At 36.3% G+C, this 17,071-nt stretch overlaps 2 protein-coding genes across 2 annotated transcripts in view; both read right to left on the bottom strand.

Moving 5' to 3' along the window:
• Nucleotides 1-2,122: 2,122 nt before the first annotated feature.
• LOC121422551 (PHD finger-like domain-containing protein 5A) lies at nucleotides 2,123-6,496 on the bottom strand. Its single transcript, XM_041617696.1, has 3 exons — nucleotides 6,395-6,496; nucleotides 4,577-4,767; nucleotides 2,123-3,747 (listed from the first exon to the last, which is right to left on the bottom strand). The coding sequence occupies exons 1-3, from the start codon at nucleotides 6,444-6,446 to the stop codon at nucleotides 3,658-3,660; spliced, it is 333 nt and encodes a 110-aa protein (XP_041473630.1). The 5' UTR covers nucleotides 6,447-6,496; the 3' UTR covers nucleotides 2,123-3,657.
• An 8,637-nt stretch (nucleotides 6,497-15,133) lies between these two features.
• The window catches only part of LOC121422287 (E3 ubiquitin-protein ligase MGRN1-like), a 33,953-nt gene continuing 32,015 nt past the window's right edge, over nucleotides 15,134-17,071 (bottom strand). Inside the window, exon 15 of the mRNA XM_041617221.1 lies at nucleotides 15,134-17,038. Coding sequence (XP_041473155.1) covers nucleotides 16,776-17,038 — 263 coding nt within the window. The 3' untranslated portion in view covers nucleotides 15,134-16,775. The remainder of the gene's footprint in view (nucleotides 17,039-17,071) is intronic.

A 17,071-nucleotide genomic window follows, 5' to 3' on the forward strand; every position in this document is an offset into this window, starting at 1 on the left:
AACTAGAATATCCCCTTTTAAAAAGACCCCCCCCCAAAAAAAAAAAAGCATCGAAGTAAAAAAAAATAAAAAGATATGAGAAGAATAAAGAATGGGTGTAAAGAGAAAGTATGTTAATTTAGCAATCGTAATTTGAATTGATCGGTTGAAAAGAAAAGAAAATGGCTATACTGCATGTTAATATTAAAACCATATATAAGTAGTAGACAAATGTGTTATAATCGGACAAGTTCAGGTTTTAATAATTAAGTACATGTCAGCATCATAACTTTTCCAGTGAATTACAAATATCACTCCTCATACCCCCCCCCCAAAAAAAAAAATCTCGAACACAATATTTGATAAATTCATAATCGGTTTTGTCACGTTTATGAGATTAATACGAATACATAATATGTGGGAACTCATAAAATCTGGGAAAAACGGCCAGGCTTTAAACCAATATTTGCTTCAATGTAAAGCCTTTACGTCATGTGTGGATTATGGTGTTGTAATGAAAAGTGTAATGCATATGGCGAAGGCGAACGTCATGTAACAAAAAATAAGAGAGAGTAAATGTCAAATATGACAGGAGAACGAAGTATGAAAATAAGAACACACTGCACTCAACTATTCAGCAAGCAACACGTGTATAATACGTTTGATCATAATTTAAGTAGTTATCTAGTTCGGGTAAGAATAATGCTTTTTTTAAGTAGAAGAGAAAAAAAGACCGAATGGGTATAGTCTCCCGGTATTACATTAAGAAGTCTGCATGTGCCTATTCTAAGCAAAATAATTGAACAGAAAATTAAATAAAAGGCATAATGGTGAGCAGATAAAAATCGATAATAAGTGTACAATTCTTTTCTTTACTCTCTTTCATTAATTTTTTTTCTTTCTATCCCTGATCCACTTTTTTTCAGCCAACCATAACTTATTTTTTTCTCTCTTTGACTGAATAGCAAGGACTAAGCTGACCATTCTGATGTGTTTAATTATTGTTTTAATTGGCCAAACATGGAGTAGACAGTGTGCGCGTAGCGCTTTGTAACCGAAAGAAAATGACGCCATTTCAAATGACATTTGGATTGCATGTCCCCCTTTCTCTAATGGATTCCTTTCCATTTCTTACTCTCAATAATACTCTTAGGTCTGCCTTCGCTATTTTTTTTCTACTCTCCACCTCCTGAGAATAGTTGACAATGAAAACAAAAAGGTCTGAACAAATAGATCTACAAATTATACGAGTTACATGAATGGCAGACAAAAATTAAAGCATATTTTTTCATGCGTGGCATGAACGCTAATCGCCAAGCGACAAAAAAATAAGGCAACACACCTATGCAACCGTATTTAAGACAAACAGAAAAGGACAGATATTTTCATGATTTATTGAAAATGTACATAGTAGAAAATCGAAATTGTCATCACATTACAGAACAAGTGTATGCAGGGAACCGTTGAAAAATGTTTAAAGTTCTGAGTTATTGATGTGATAGCTCTCAAGACTATTGGAATGTTCATATTTTCAGTTTCTTCGTTAGGCAAATACGAATGAACATTTATGGATGCACGAGTCTAGCAATTTAGCCATTAAGGTTGTTACTGATAGAGTTAAAGAAATACTCCAACAGAGATAAGATGAAAAGTATCAAATGAGAAAATCCTTGCCACAATGTGCGGACCATATTTATGATTATGTCACTCTAAAAATCAGACTGAAATATCTATTTTTATTTCTAATTCCATCATAATTTTCAGAATTTTAAAGGTAAAAGAAAGTAGTTGCAGTAAACAAATATTACATCAGAAAGTCTTTAAAATCAAGGTTAATCACCACTGTAATGTTTAAATATCTAGATTTGGTACATTGAACAAAAAAACTTATCTTTTTAAAATGATGAAATCTTTGTTGAAAACCGATAATTCTGATGATCACTAACACAAAAAGTCATATGTGGGACATTGTATTGATTTTGATATTGCTTGGAAAAATACCCGGCATTTGATGGAATTCCGAGCTTACTTTGCTAATTTCTCAGCAATTACATATTTTTCTCCAGAGCCATTTGGCACATATATTGGATTCCGTTGGAACTCATTTTGAGGTTGTCACCCAAATTGGTATTTATCTTTAAGCTGCTGTTTTAAGTCACAAGGTAAATTGCTTATTGGTCTACAAGTAGTTCGTCTACACAATCTACTTGCCATTCGTTTCTTCTCAGATGGTCTCATACTACATCTAGAACTAGGTCATCTATAACCAGGTCACCTACTAATCACTTGGTCTAATTAGCCAAACAAACCAATAAATACATTCCTTCCTAATTAGAGACTATCCTGCCATAAAACTCGAAGTGTGTCTCAGCCATTAAAAAAAACTCCAACTATATCACACTATCATAGAATTTCTGTTTCTGTAAAAAAAAAATGGTAGTTCTTCTGGGCATTTCAGTCTTACAAGGTAACAATATGAGATTGCTCAAGGATATACATCTTTACTCACTACTAGGATTAACTTCATTATAGTCTCTGTGGTCCGCATTCTGGACTCTAATTTAATTCAAACAGGTATAAAATTGCGGTTTAACTGTGGATAGCTAAGTGACACAAATCTGTAACAGTACAGGTTCAATTTATAAGCTCGTTTGACACTCAAATTGTTCAAAACTGTCTTTACACTGAAAATGATTTATACACCATTAAAAGCATGAGAAATGAACAAAGAAAACACAAGAAACAGAGAATGTAAACAAAATGTTGACATTTTTGGCATTCCATAATCTTTTTGGCATTCCATAATCTTAACAGTCCATACTCTCTGTGAATAATCCATCAGAAGAAAATGCATATTTCATTAATATCATGTTCACTAGATTGCCTAGAGAGGGCAGCATTGATGAATTCCAAGACTGAGATGAACAGTTTCTCAACTCTTGAATATACGGTACATGTATCTTCAAGGAGCTGAAAGGTTAACTTTTAAATAAATGTAAGAGACTGTGCATGTATCATCTCAATCGTCCTTACTTATTCTACCCACTACAGAAAACTCTGCCAAAGTTGAACATTTTGGAACCACAGGAATCTGTTAAATTTGGGGAGGAATTCGACAACAGGTATGAAGAATAATCTTGTCTGAAAAAAAATTGCTTCAATTTAGACGATTATTTGACTTACAAAGGTCAACTCACATGCAGGCTGTTACCTGTTTAAAGAAAGTGCATACAAGAAGAAGTACATGTATTGTGCAATAATCAATACACATGTTTATTACCAGATTACAAAGATTTCCAAATCTCAAGCATTAAAAAAAACACAGAGGTGAATGTCTTGTTGCTTTATTCAGATTTACAATTGTTTTGTGAGAGTGATATATGGTATATAATACCCTTCATAAATGAATTGATCAACAATGTGCGGCTGCACTCAACCCAGGTGAGATGAATAGGTACCAGCAGGAAATAATTCCTCAAATAGCTTTATGCACTGGAATCGGCAGACAAGCTTAGCCGGGGTAATATAGGAGCACCTAACAAGGTGGATATGTACACAACATAATTACCCTTTACTCTTTGTTTTTTTTTATTACACCCCCTATACACATACATATTAGAATGAAAATGACAACAGAACTACAAGACTACAGTATTTACAAATGCTCCTATGCTATCATCATCTCTTTTTGAATCCATATTTCTTCCTTTCATAGAACAGATCTGTCTTGGAGCTTCCGAGGTTTACAATCTTGGGACAGCCATCTCTCTGAAAGACAAAACAGAAAAGAAGAATGGTTTATCCATAATAATGATAATAATGATAATAACAACAACAACAACAACAACAACAGCAATAATAATGATATTAATAAAAATAACAACAATCACAATAATAATAGTAATTAATAACAATAATAAAAAAATAAAAGTAATGATAAATTTATAATAATAATAATTCAATATCAAAAAGTGCTTATAATAAAATTTCTCTGAGTGTTTTACATAATAAATCCCAACTACTCAACTTAATGTTGATGTACATGTAGAGCAGGGCCTGTAAAGAATGCTTAGCAATGATACAGAACAGGTATTTATGATTGTTTGCACTGGTTCCATTGTATAACCAATTATTACTGACAGCAATACCATTAGATTTTCTAGCACACAGGGGAAAAGCAGGGGGGAAGGAGAGAAAGAGAAAAAGAAATGCTAGTATTAGAAAGACAGAGAGCGACAGACTTGGACAGAGAGAGGGGCGGAGTAAAGGGCGGAGGGGCAAATTGGATTTCAATCATAGATCATGAAGCAAGGATATGCACTTCAATATAGAGTTTGAGTATGCCTAAACTCAGTCTTTGGGCAAAAATATGTATGTTTTACTGTCCAGAGCAAAATTTGACTTAGAAGAGGTAAATGACATTCATTGCACGATCTGGTACAAAATTTACTTTGAATAGGAGATCAACTTAAAGAAGGTCGACTGAAGCAGACGTAAAATGTTAACTGTATTTGACTTACTTGTAAAAAAGAAACTTAAGAATGAAATTTACATGCAGTACTACTTGGGGGAAGTACTACTACATGGAGATACTCACGTCTTTCTCCTGTATTGTACATTCTTTACAGTAATACGCATCAGACACTCCAGGACCTCCGCAGATCACGCATCTGCCTTGGTACGAGCCGTAGTTGCATTCATCACATATCCTCACCAATGTACATGGTCTCACGTAGGAATCACAGATTACACACTTTCCATCGCACTTCTCGCACAGTCTACCAATAGCTGTCAAGTTAAGAAAAAAGCATATGGAAACAAAATTAGGAATATTGAAATATAAAAATGTAAAGCACTCCAGTGTGGAATTTTTTCTGAATAATAAGCCTAACTTTAACCCAAAACTTCTGAAGAATGTTGGATTTTATCTTTTTTTATATTCATGGCAATGTAAAGTACCAAATAATCCATTGAACTTGTATATTTCCCTTCTCCCGTCTTCGGAGATCGGCGGCAAGTGGAATTACAATCACTGGATGTTCTTCTCATTTCACAAGAAAATTGATTTTTGGCCAACTTATTGACATAGGATTGGAGTAAATTTTAATTTTCTTGGTGAATGAGTTGACAGTTAGCATCATAGTGGCACTCTTTAAATGTGTGGTCTAAGTTGAATTTCGATTATTTAAAAAAAAGTTTGATTTTTAGTTGTGTGGCAGATATATTACCAGACAAGAAGAGACATTTTATAACCTTTCTAATTCTGTAACCCAAAAATTTATTCATCATATTCCAAAACACAACTGAGATTTATAGAATCATATTACATGATTGGGATATACTATGACAAAAATCAACAAACCTCAATTTTTTTCTTTTATTAAAACCAACTTGTCAATCAAGATAATCAGGGTGAACTTCGTCTTTAAATACAAACTGCTCACATGAGGTGTAAAATTATTTCTAAGAAAGTTTAGATTTGATGATCATTTCCTCAATGTCTCTGAGGCTAACCATTCACAATTTGGGGTTAAAATCATTTTGAGACCAAATCTATAAGGGAATTTCCTGCAAGCTTTTTAGACATGGCAAATTGTGTGAACTACAATACAAAAAACAATAGCGAAAGAGAGGATTAAAAACACCTCTTTTTTTCAAGTGCCATTATTCCTTTTTTTTCACTTCCACTGCTTTCTTCAAAGTCCTTCTCTATCTCTCACATTCTCCTCCCTTTTATCTCATCCCTTGTTTCTTACCTAGGGATACCTAGGGAAGTTTCTGAATGTAGGCATGTTATGACTCTGTATTCAGTTCTAGGTTTTTCCTCCTAAAGATCATGAAGATGGCTGGCTCACTTCTGGGAACCGGGCTTTCGTAGTCATGTTTGTTTCTTCCTTTCTTTCCCCCGTCCTATCATTTCCTTTCTGTTCCCCTTTCTTTTGTTCCCTCTCCATTTTTGCCTAGATCTAGCCTAGCTTTTCCTTTCTTTCCAATTTCATCCCTTTGATTTCTCTCCCTTTCACTTCCCTTTCTCTTTTTCCCCCTTTTTTATTGGGGGGGTATGGGGGACAAGGCCTCTTCACCTCACTCAGCCCCCTTCCTATGGATCCGCACCTGGATACCAATCATACCATAGTCCACACCGCTTTATTTCACTGGGACACGTAAGCTGAAACTGAAAGAACTGAATCTAGCGCTGCGCGCTGGCCCCACGCCGTAAACTGTTTATTAAACACACATCCAAAATAAAGGGATCGGACTGAAGTAATTTGAACGATGATTAAACGTTTCGGTTTCGATGGTTAATGTTGCATATTTGATAGATCTGGTAGATCTGTTGCTTTTCATTTATTACTTTGAAAATTGACGAAGTCGCCCATCCCTTGAAAAATCAAATCATTCACGGTTAACTTACCAACACCAGGCTGCTTGCGACAGAAAATTAAATCTGGATGATGCTTCGCCATGTTTCCAAATGTTGACTATATGATAATCGCCGCAGATGGCGCTAGCACTACTTTTTGGAAGAGCTATCTTTTCCTCTTTTTTCTCCCTTTCAGTTTATTTGGCAAGCATTAAATTTTAATCGTTCTGATTTATTTTTGCATCTATTTAATTTTAATCATTTACCTATGTTGAAAACTTTCATTGGAAAGAATACCTTTGCAACAGCTAACCTAACCCTAAGATATATGTATTTTTCACTTTGGGTGGCTAAACTGGCTATCACAAAAGAACATTTCCCCTTTTATTTTATGTCATTTCCAGGTACACATTGCGTTATACTCATAACAATAGTCAATTTCAGTACATTGAAAATAATCAGCATACAATATCCAACAAACATTATCAAAGTGAAAAAAGGGGGACGCAGGCTAATGCCTGGGCATTATCAAGAGAAAACAAGTTCCTGTTGAAAGACTCTCCTCCGTGATTAGCTGATGCTAAAAAGAACACTAATATTAAAATACACTTCAACAAGAGAAAAATAAACATGACATTTGGAGACATAATTAAAAAATGCAGGTGTAAATGAAAGAAAGAAGGAAACAAAGATAAAAAATAATAAAGAAAGAAAACAAAAGCTGGATAATACTAAAACAAGTGGAATGCCTCTGGCCGTCTCACCTGCATCACGCGATTCAACATAGCAGCAGTGCTGACTTTGAAAACTACTATAACTCGCACAAGATGTTCAGTGATACTTGGTTACTCTTATTTCCACCTTTTATGAACTAGACCAATACACTTTACAGAGATAGGATGGTAATTCAACAAATACCCCCAATGTGGCCAAAGTTCATTGACCTCACATGACCTTTGACCTTGATCATGTGACCTGAAACTTGCACAGGATATTCAATGATACTTGATTACTCTTATGTCCAAGTTTCAAAAGTCAGATCAATAAACTTGCGAAGTTATGATGGTAATTCAACAGATACCCCCATTATGGCCAAAGTTCATTGACCTTTGATCTTGGTCATGTGACCTAAGATGCGCACAGGATGTTCAGTGATACTTGATCAGGCGCGCCGGAACACTTTCAGTTTTGGGGGGGCAAAATCCCGAAGGGGGCACAATATTTTTGACAGCGTGAGATTACCGAAGCGATCGAGCGGGAGAGGGCGTGGGACCCCCCCCCCTCCCACGGTAAGGACTTTGTGTAAAAATTGAGTTTAAAAGTTACGTTTCTAAGAGAATTCAAAAATAAATTTCTTGATAATTAAACATAGAATTCACTACGAAAGACTATACTCAGAGTTTATGAGAACCTACGCGCAAAACGATCGCATAATTCGGAATGTGGTTTTCGTGTCTGATCAATTAAATTACGTAATACGCTGATCTATGATATTGACTCAAAATACCAGAAATTATATATTTCATGCAATATCCTTTCAGAAATATTTATTTATGTACATTTACATACACGGACGACGCGAGAGAGCACAATTATCATAAGTTTCGAAGAGTGTATTAAGCAGAAGAAGCGTAACAACAGAACCAAAATACATTCTAATGAATGTCTTTTTAAATTCAAAATGTCAAACTGTTCTGACGTGGCAGACGACGATAAGCGCTTAAATCCCCATTCTATTTAAATAATTTCTGACCTCAGCATTGGAGAGAGTCCCTGATTATCCATGCATAGGCAAAACGTTTCATATTTTGTAACTGGAGGAAAAAGAAATATGACCTGCTTAATTATTGTCCAACAATTTAAAACTTTTCTGAAAATTTAAAACATTACTCGATTTATGTGTTTCCTTTGGCATGTTTTGTATGGGAAGCACTTTTGGATGGCCCCTTCAAAATCTTCTTTTTTCTTTACATATTTTCTGGGGAAAATGTGACCATAACTAGGAAATGATGAATATCAAATTCCAGGAAATATTCATTTGTAAATAATCATGAACTAACAAACTACGGCAGTTCATAATGTACATTATGTAACATTATTTAGAAGAAAACAATTACATTCCAACACCGGATGTGGTTTACGTTACACCATGTGGAGTTTTCGAAAAAAAGTGGATAGAGGAAGAAGTGAAATTGATAGGAGGAAGTAGACAGTTGATAGTCGAGTAATGTTTTGTTCAAACGAGCGTAGTCCTGATAAAGACAGTAAACCAGAAAAGGTTGAAGAAGAGGCTTGATTAGTTGATAGATGAGTACTCCTGTTCTGCACTCCATTCGCCGACTCAAGCTAGCATCTTCTCATTTATCCAATAAGCAACTACTCAATCCTTTATAACTCTTTAGACTTTTCTTCGGTTTTACAGCTATTTTCAGATTCCATATATTGCTCGAGTAAATAGCGTTCACGCGCGTTGGTGATATCTGAGCGTTTCTGGGCGACCGCGCGTTTGTTAGCCGACACAGCCAGCATGCAATTTTTTTAGTCTGAAATGTATTCATTATAATAGGCCCCCATTCCACAGAACGGAGACCATTGAAAGACCACTGAAAGACTTAAAATTGGTGAGGTCTTACAGCGGTTTTCAAGATCAACGAAATTTGTCATCTCTGTGAAATGACTCAGAAAGACCCCTCAAAGAACTCTGAACGACTGATGGAGATTTCTTAGACTAGTCCTCTCAAGATCTTTCAATGGTCTTTCAGAGATCTTTTATGCAATAAGTGATCTTTCAGAATTCTTTGCATGGACTTTGCCTGGTCTTTCAATGGTCTTTCAATGATCTTTCAATAATCTCTCATGAGTCTTACAGTGATCTCCGCAAAAATCTTGAGAGACTGCCGAAAGATCAATGAAAGACTATGAAGACCTTTGAAAGTTCATCGAAAGACCGCTGAAAGACTGCTGAAAGACCACTGAAAGACAATTTTCCTGTGAGACCGTTGTAAGACTGTTTTGAATCGTTTCAAAAAGTTTTGGAGCCCATGAAGACCACGAAGACCACTGAAAGATTGGTCAGGACTCGAGTAAGACCTCAAAGACCATTGTAGGTTCATTGAGAGACCTCTGAAAGATCAACCAAAATTCATGGTCTTTCAAAAGTCTTCCAGCGGTCTTGTTCTCTGATGTGGAATGGGGGTTTAAAAGGTTAAACGTTATCACACTGTAATAAGATGGAAAAGGGGCTTATCAAAGGTATGTTTTACAGAGGGACATGTTCGTCAAAAGACGCAAGGCTTACTAAGATGTGTAATTGCCCCGTCAGGGGCGAATTTTTTTCATTTTTGACAAAATAAATGACAATTCTTAGGCAGAAAAGTGCCTTCATCGTTTACTTTTGTCCTTAAATAATATCATTTTTCTACTTTTAGGGGGGCACATTGGGGGGGCAAAATCTCGTTTTGCCCCCCAAAAATTTTCTTTGGGGGGGCAAGTGCCCCCCCCCTGCCCCCCCGCTTCCGGCGCCCTTGTACTTGATTACTCTGATGTCCAAGTTTTATGAACTAGACCAACATACTTTTAAAGTTATGATGGTAATTCAACAAATACCCCCAATTCAGCCAAAGTTCATTGACCCTAAATGACCTTTAACCTTGATCAAGTGACCTGAAACTTGCACAGGATGTTAAATGATACTTGATTACTATTATGTCCAAGTTTCATGAATCAGATCCAAAAAACTTTTAAAGTTATTATGGTAATTCAACAAATACCCCCAATTCGGCCAAAGTTCATTGACCCTAAATGACCTTTGACCTTGATCATGTGACCTGAAACTTGCACAGGATGTTCAGTGATACTTGATTACTATTATGTCCAAGTTTCATGAATCAGATCCAAAAACTTTCAAAGTTTTGATTGTAATTCAACAGATACCCCCAAATCGGCCAAAGTTCATTGACCCTAAATGACCTTTGACCTTGGTCATGTGACGTGAAACTCTTATAGGATGTTCAGTAATACTTGATCAACCTTATGGCCAAGTTTCATGAACTAGGTCCATATACTTTCTAAGTTATGATGTCATTTCAAAAACTTAACCTCAGGTTAAGATTTGATGTTGACGCCGCCGCCGCTGCCGTCGGAAAAGCGGCGCCTATAGTTTCACTCTGCTATGCAGGTGAGACAAAAAAGAGAAATGGTTAAAGCAAAGTAAGAAGAGAGGAAGAGAGTTTGAATGGAAATAAAGAGATAGAATTAGTGTAGAGTTTGGCAGAATCACTGATGTGCATTTTTTTTACACATTTTTAAAAATCTTTTTCATTTTCATTTTTGATATCTTTTTCATTTCTATTTTTCTTCTAATATCTTTCTAATTCCTGATCCAGTGTGTCTTTTCTAGTGTTTCTTTTTTTTTTCATACTGTGCTTCCTTCATAGATCCAACTCTTCTGGATTCCCTGCTTCTTTTCAATTTTTTTTTTCAAGATCTTAAGGTCACTATTTATAAAAATAAAGGTTCATATAACAATTAAAATACATTGCATGATGAATATTGTTATGTGATAAAAAATATCTCACATATTCAATAATATATTAATACATAATCAATACTTAATCACTACTTCTACAGGAAGTATACCAACTCCAACTTTCTTAAGAAGTATTACTCATTCATCTTCCAGCTAAACTTCTTACGCACACACATTTTATTGGTTTCTTACTCGCCTCATTTCATGTTCTCCCTAAAAGGTCAACTCCTCCAATTCAGAGTAAAGTTATGACGTACAGATTGTTTTGGTCAAGCGTCCAAGGTTGACCACCACCCGTTTGGCTGTAAAAAGTCTTGACCAGACCAGTCTAAAAGTTCACTTCTGAACCAAGTCAGATTGGTTACAGACTAGATAGATTGGAGTTAGATTTGAGAAAGGTTTTAGAGATAGAGCTACAGAAGAGTTTATATTACATTCATCTTTAGAGTATAGTCACCATCATTGTCATCATCATCAACTTATTTATGATCTTCAATAAATGTATGAATTGACATCATGCATTCATTCGTCTTCATTTAAGACTGGTTAAAAGTAAAGTTCCCGACGACAACACAATATTGGACATCCACAAGCACACATTATCACACATAAATATCAATCCCATTCCCTCGATGTGATTTTCTTTGTCCCATCAGAGCTTTTTATACTATTAAGGCTCCGCTACTTACAATAAAAATCATACCATTTTATACTGTTGTGATAATTAAATGTTTATTTTATATGATCAATATGTACAAGATCAAATACATTTACAATACATTTACATTGTACTACCTACATATACTATGGGTCTTCTCAAAAGGTAAATGACAGCATATACAAGAACATGGGAAGAAAACGTTCATCCCTTTAAGAGTAAATAATAATATAAAAATATAATAGCTAATGTCCTTACTACGTGATTACAAACATGATTTAAGTATCTTCTCTTATAAATGATATTTAATATTTCCTTCTCTTTGAATAACAAGCAATGTATCATCATCACCAGGGTTTTGAAATTCAAACATTTTGAGGACAGCTCAAGAAGGATTGATTTAAGAGTAACGGCACAGATACAGTGGCAAACTTTTATGTCTAGAAAGGGTTCTCTACAGGGATTGGGAGACAGTTTTCAGACACCATGTGGAAGTTGCCACCCTTGTAATATTTCCATAATACAGCTTTTTCTGTGCTGCCCTCAAAAACTACATTGTACCTTTGCAACAGAATGTTTGAACACCCCAAATGACAGTATACTGGGGGTCGTTTCATAAAGCTGTTCATATCTTATGGTAAATGATATTCACCATTAAATGTTCATTGGTGATTATTTAGAGTGTAAGAAAAGATTACAAGTCGTTCTTACAGTTTCTCTTAAGTTATGAACAGATTTATAAAACATATCCACCATGTATTATCATTATTATTTGATTGGCATCAACTGTGCCTGGGAGGCGAAAAGCGAACTGAATCACTATGACCCGCAGGTCTCTCCTTCCGATATAACTGATGGGGGGGGTGCAGGTGGACCACTACACCATTTCTTTCTAAGCTCAAAGGAACATCAAGATTTTTCACAAAGCATAAAAAGGAATCAAACTAACTTTTCCATGCTTTCAAAATACAAAATACTTTAAATGTACCTCTATTGTTTATGTAGAGTCCCTTGAACTTATTCGTTTGATACTATAGAGGGCGTCCTAATTTTTGGAATAGGCACCTCTGTGCTTTTACTCATACAGATACTGAGACATGTTCCAACTCGGCTTTGTGTTGTTGACCTCTACATTTATATTTTAAGTTAGCAGCTCAGGAGAACCTTTTTCAAAGAACTATTCAGAAACTTAGTCATGACTATGGCTGTATGCAGCATAGGGGGAGATTGCCCCCCCCCCCAAAAAAAAAAAATTAGAAAACTTACAATTTTTTTTAACAGGAATTTCCACAAAATTACCTAAAAGTGCACACAAATTCCTTCAATATCACTTTAGAAAATGCAAACGCGCCAAAAAGATAAGCTTGGTTACCTACACTCCCATAATTCTTTATGCGTTGTGTCCCACCAGGGAAAAAAAAAATTATGTAGGCCTTGCACAAACATACTGTAACCTCAAACTTGATCCTTTAAAACATCTAAAAAAAAGTTAAAGGTAATTTTGTTTGGTTCTGTAGATTACACACACAAAACCCTCATCTTGAGGATATAAGTTCTATAGACCTCAAACAAATTGCCATATTACATGAAGAAGTTAAGTTATGATATTTTCAAATCAAATTAAGATACCGGTACATAGCTTTCATACACCACATACATGGTTCCTGAGGAAGGGGGGGGGCTAAACACTTACCATAATACTAAATTCATAACAGAAGAGGGTTGTGCCATGTTATCTCTTAACACAATACCCCCCTTCCCCCCCCCCCTCCTCCGCACCAGGGCCCCGGTCTTACAAAGTTACGATTGATCCAATCAATCGCAACTATGGAAAGCAGCAAAGCCAACATATAAAATGCATGTTTGTTCAAAAGTAATTCTAGTTATGAATGTATATATAGAGTTACGATTAATTGGATCAATTGTAACTCTTTGAAAGATGGGTCCCACCAGGGCTGACAAGAAAAAAATCACCTGTGATTACAATGGTGAACAAATAGTGAAGAATCAATAATAATCATGCTTTTTTAGGCTTTGATAATTAAACATTAGCTGTCCTCCTATTACGACTCAGATTCTACACATAGATACCTACAGGATACTCAACATCCCATAACATGAAGTGAGAGGGTTACAATGGCCTAAATTTACAAAGGTGGTTTTGAAAACCCCCGGTTGAATCCATGGTTTATGCAGATTTCCTTTATAAATTACGCTTAATTTAGCGCGTATCGAGCAGTGTATAAAAAATTCCAATGCTGATGTGCGCTTTTGTCCCAGTGTGCCAAATTGACGCCTGTTACCATGGTTGGATACGCTTTATTATTCATGAGTCCACCGTTTAAAGAGTGGACTCATTAATAAAATAGCGTGGATAACCACAGCAACAGGCGTCAATTTGGCGCACTGTGACAAAAGCGCGCATCAGCAATGGACAGTTTTATACACGTGCCCGATACGCGCTAAATTAAGCGTTCTTTATACAGGAAATCTGCATAAACTATGGATTCAACAGTGGGTTTTCAAATCCACCTTAGTGAATTCGGGCCAATGTGTTGCATTATGACACAATACTCCCTCCTCCAACCCTCCGCACCAGGGCTGACAAGAACAGAACACCTGGGGGCCGTTTCATAAAGCTGTTCATAAGTTAAGAGCAACTTTAAGAACGACTGGTGATCCTTTCTTACGTGCTAGACCATCGCCAATGAACATGTTGGTATATCCCATTTACCACAAGAAATGATCACCAGCTGTTCTTAAAGGTAAATGAAAGTACTTGCAGTAAACACTGATTTCACGAAAAGGTGTGTGAAACCAAGCTTAATTGTCACTATATCGAGGATCTAGATCTGGTACATTTACATAAACTGAACTTTGTGAAATCTTGAAATCTACCCTGAAAAATGTTCACACTGAAGATCACCAACACAGATAAGCACTCGTGGGACAGTGTATTATTAATTTGAATGTCGGCCCATCGCTTGACCAGAATCCCAGCTTATTTCTCAGCAAATTACACAATTTCTTTCAGAATCCTTCGGCACATATGTTTCATTTATACAGACACTTTGGTGGTCATTTCATTGGATTCTGTACAAACTCATTTTGAAATCGTTGCCACAACTGGAATTTATCTTTAAAGTCGCTCTGAACTTATGAACAGCTTAATGAAATACCCACCAGGGATCACGACGGTGAACAAACAAGGAATAAGCAATACGTGGAGCGTTGTGGCCCAGTGGATAAGTCTTCTGACTTTGAAACAGAGGGTCGTGGGTTCGAATCCCAGCCATGGCATAATTTCCTTCAGCAAGAAATTTATCCACACTGTGCTGCACTCGACCCAGGTGAGGTGAATGGGTACCCGGCAGGATTAATTCCTTGAATGCATGAGCGCTGAGAGGCAGCTCGAGCTAAAGCCGGGGTAATAATAATAATAACAATGCGCCTCGTAATAGAATATTTCTAGATAGATGGCGCTATATAAATGCCTATTATTATTATCATTATTACCCAGTAATCAAATAATCATTTTGTTAGGCTTTGATAATTAAACGTTAGCTGTCCCCCTATCACGACTCAGATTCTACACATAACACATAACACAGAATGCCACTCTCCCATCAATTAAAGACCTACATGGCATAGCAATACATAAATACAGAAAGTAGCATATTAAAACACCATACAACTAGATGACATGCTAAGATACACTCAGATAGTAACTACTACGAATCTAGTATGTTCAGGTGGTAACATTAAAAATTGATGAATTGCACATGTACAAGAAATGGAATTACAATTATTTTTCAAGGATAATTGAATACTAAGTAAATTAGGTGTTGGATGCATGCATACTTACTAAATCTAAAGTCTGCTTAAAAAAGAGCAATACATAGATTCAGAGCATCAATGGCTTGAGCTTACCATCATTCTTCTCCTGAAGAACAGAAAAAAGTGAAGAAACAGAAAAGAATTGAAAATAGGAAAAAGGAGTCTCCAGGCAGTATTTGTAGTGTACTTCTACTTCCATGCATACCTTTTTATGTGCATGGATGTGAAAAAATGTTTAAATACATATTTTTTTTCACAGCTGTTGGTTAAACTAACCTCTCTAAAAAAGGTCCCTGAACACCTTATGACCGGTCTATGATCCAATTTTGGAACAAATTGCATTTTTGCGTATTTTCTCAATACGTGAATGATAAATATACTTTCTTTAGGTTAAAATTAACTGCAGAAAACTAATATAATAACAATTTTGGATGATTGCAAGCATTTGCTTTGGAGTCAAGGCCAATCAAAATCATTATGATTAGATATTGAATTATCTTCTATTCTCATTAGAAAGGTAGTATTGTCAAAGATTTTAAGCATAAGTATTCCTTCCAGGATTAAGAACTTTCCAAAGCGAGATATTCCATGTCTCATTACTTGCATCAAATCTTATGTTTTATTCCCTAACTGGGTCACAGACCGATCCTAAGGTGTGCGGTGGTCTCTACATATGACTAATATAATACAGACATTATAACAGTTGAACATCCACACATGAGTTGATATAATATATCTTAAATACAATGAGTGGACATTACATATTCAAAATATCTTGTGCTGAAGTTGATGGATGAACCTCAAAAGTCGGGTCATTCTTCATAGAGCTCTAACAAACTATAAGTAATGTCACCGGGTCATCTGGTGTCACCAAATGGAAATTTAGATGATAAGGTCTTCACTGGCCATGTTGGAATCCTCAAGGAAAAAGGAAGAGGGGAAGGCCTTGAAACCCATGGTGCAGAGACATAGATACAGATGCTTAAGGGATGAGCCATACATGGAAAAATCTGGAGACACTGGCTCAGGACCACTCTACCAGGAGGACCCTTTTTGACAGGCCTATGTCTTAGAAGGGGCAATATGAGAGGCGTAAGTAAAAGTAAATCCTTACTGGTAGCTTCCTCTAGCTCGATATTGCTTGGGGCTAACACCATCTGTCTCTATTAGAACTGAGTGAACTATTAAGATCCAAAAGCTACCTGGGGCAGTTCCAGAATCCCTAATTGGGGTTCCGGTTAGATCGACGGGCAGTTTAGACGATATGGTCCTTACTGGCAGCCTCCACTAGCTGGATGTTGCTTGGGGTTGACAGCGTCTGTCTCTGAGTGAACTATTTAGATCCACAAGGTACATGGGACGATGGTTGAATCCCTAGCTTTGGGGTTCCTGGTAGATCGAAGGGTAGTTTAGACGATCGGGTCCTTACTGGCAGCCTCCTCGAGCTGGATGTTGCTTGGGGTTGACAGCATCTGTCTCTGACTGTTGGAACTTAGTGAACTGTTGGCTTCCAAAGGAGTGCTTGGCGATGTGTTAGAATCACTGGTTGGGGTTCCGGGTAGATCAATGTCCACATTTAACAAGGACGGACCGTGAGAGATGGCATCGGGAGATTTGGAGTTGCTTTCAAGAAACACGTTGGCTGAGAGCTCCTTCGGATCGGCTACTGCTTCTGTAACGACATGAAGATTTCATTTTCAGGATT

Source organism: Lytechinus variegatus, chromosome 10 (assembly GCF_018143015.1).
Source record: "Lytechinus variegatus isolate NC3 chromosome 10, Lvar_3.0, whole genome shotgun sequence".
NCBI classification, from domain to species: Eukaryota; Metazoa; Echinodermata; class Echinoidea; order Temnopleuroida; family Toxopneustidae; genus Lytechinus; species Lytechinus variegatus.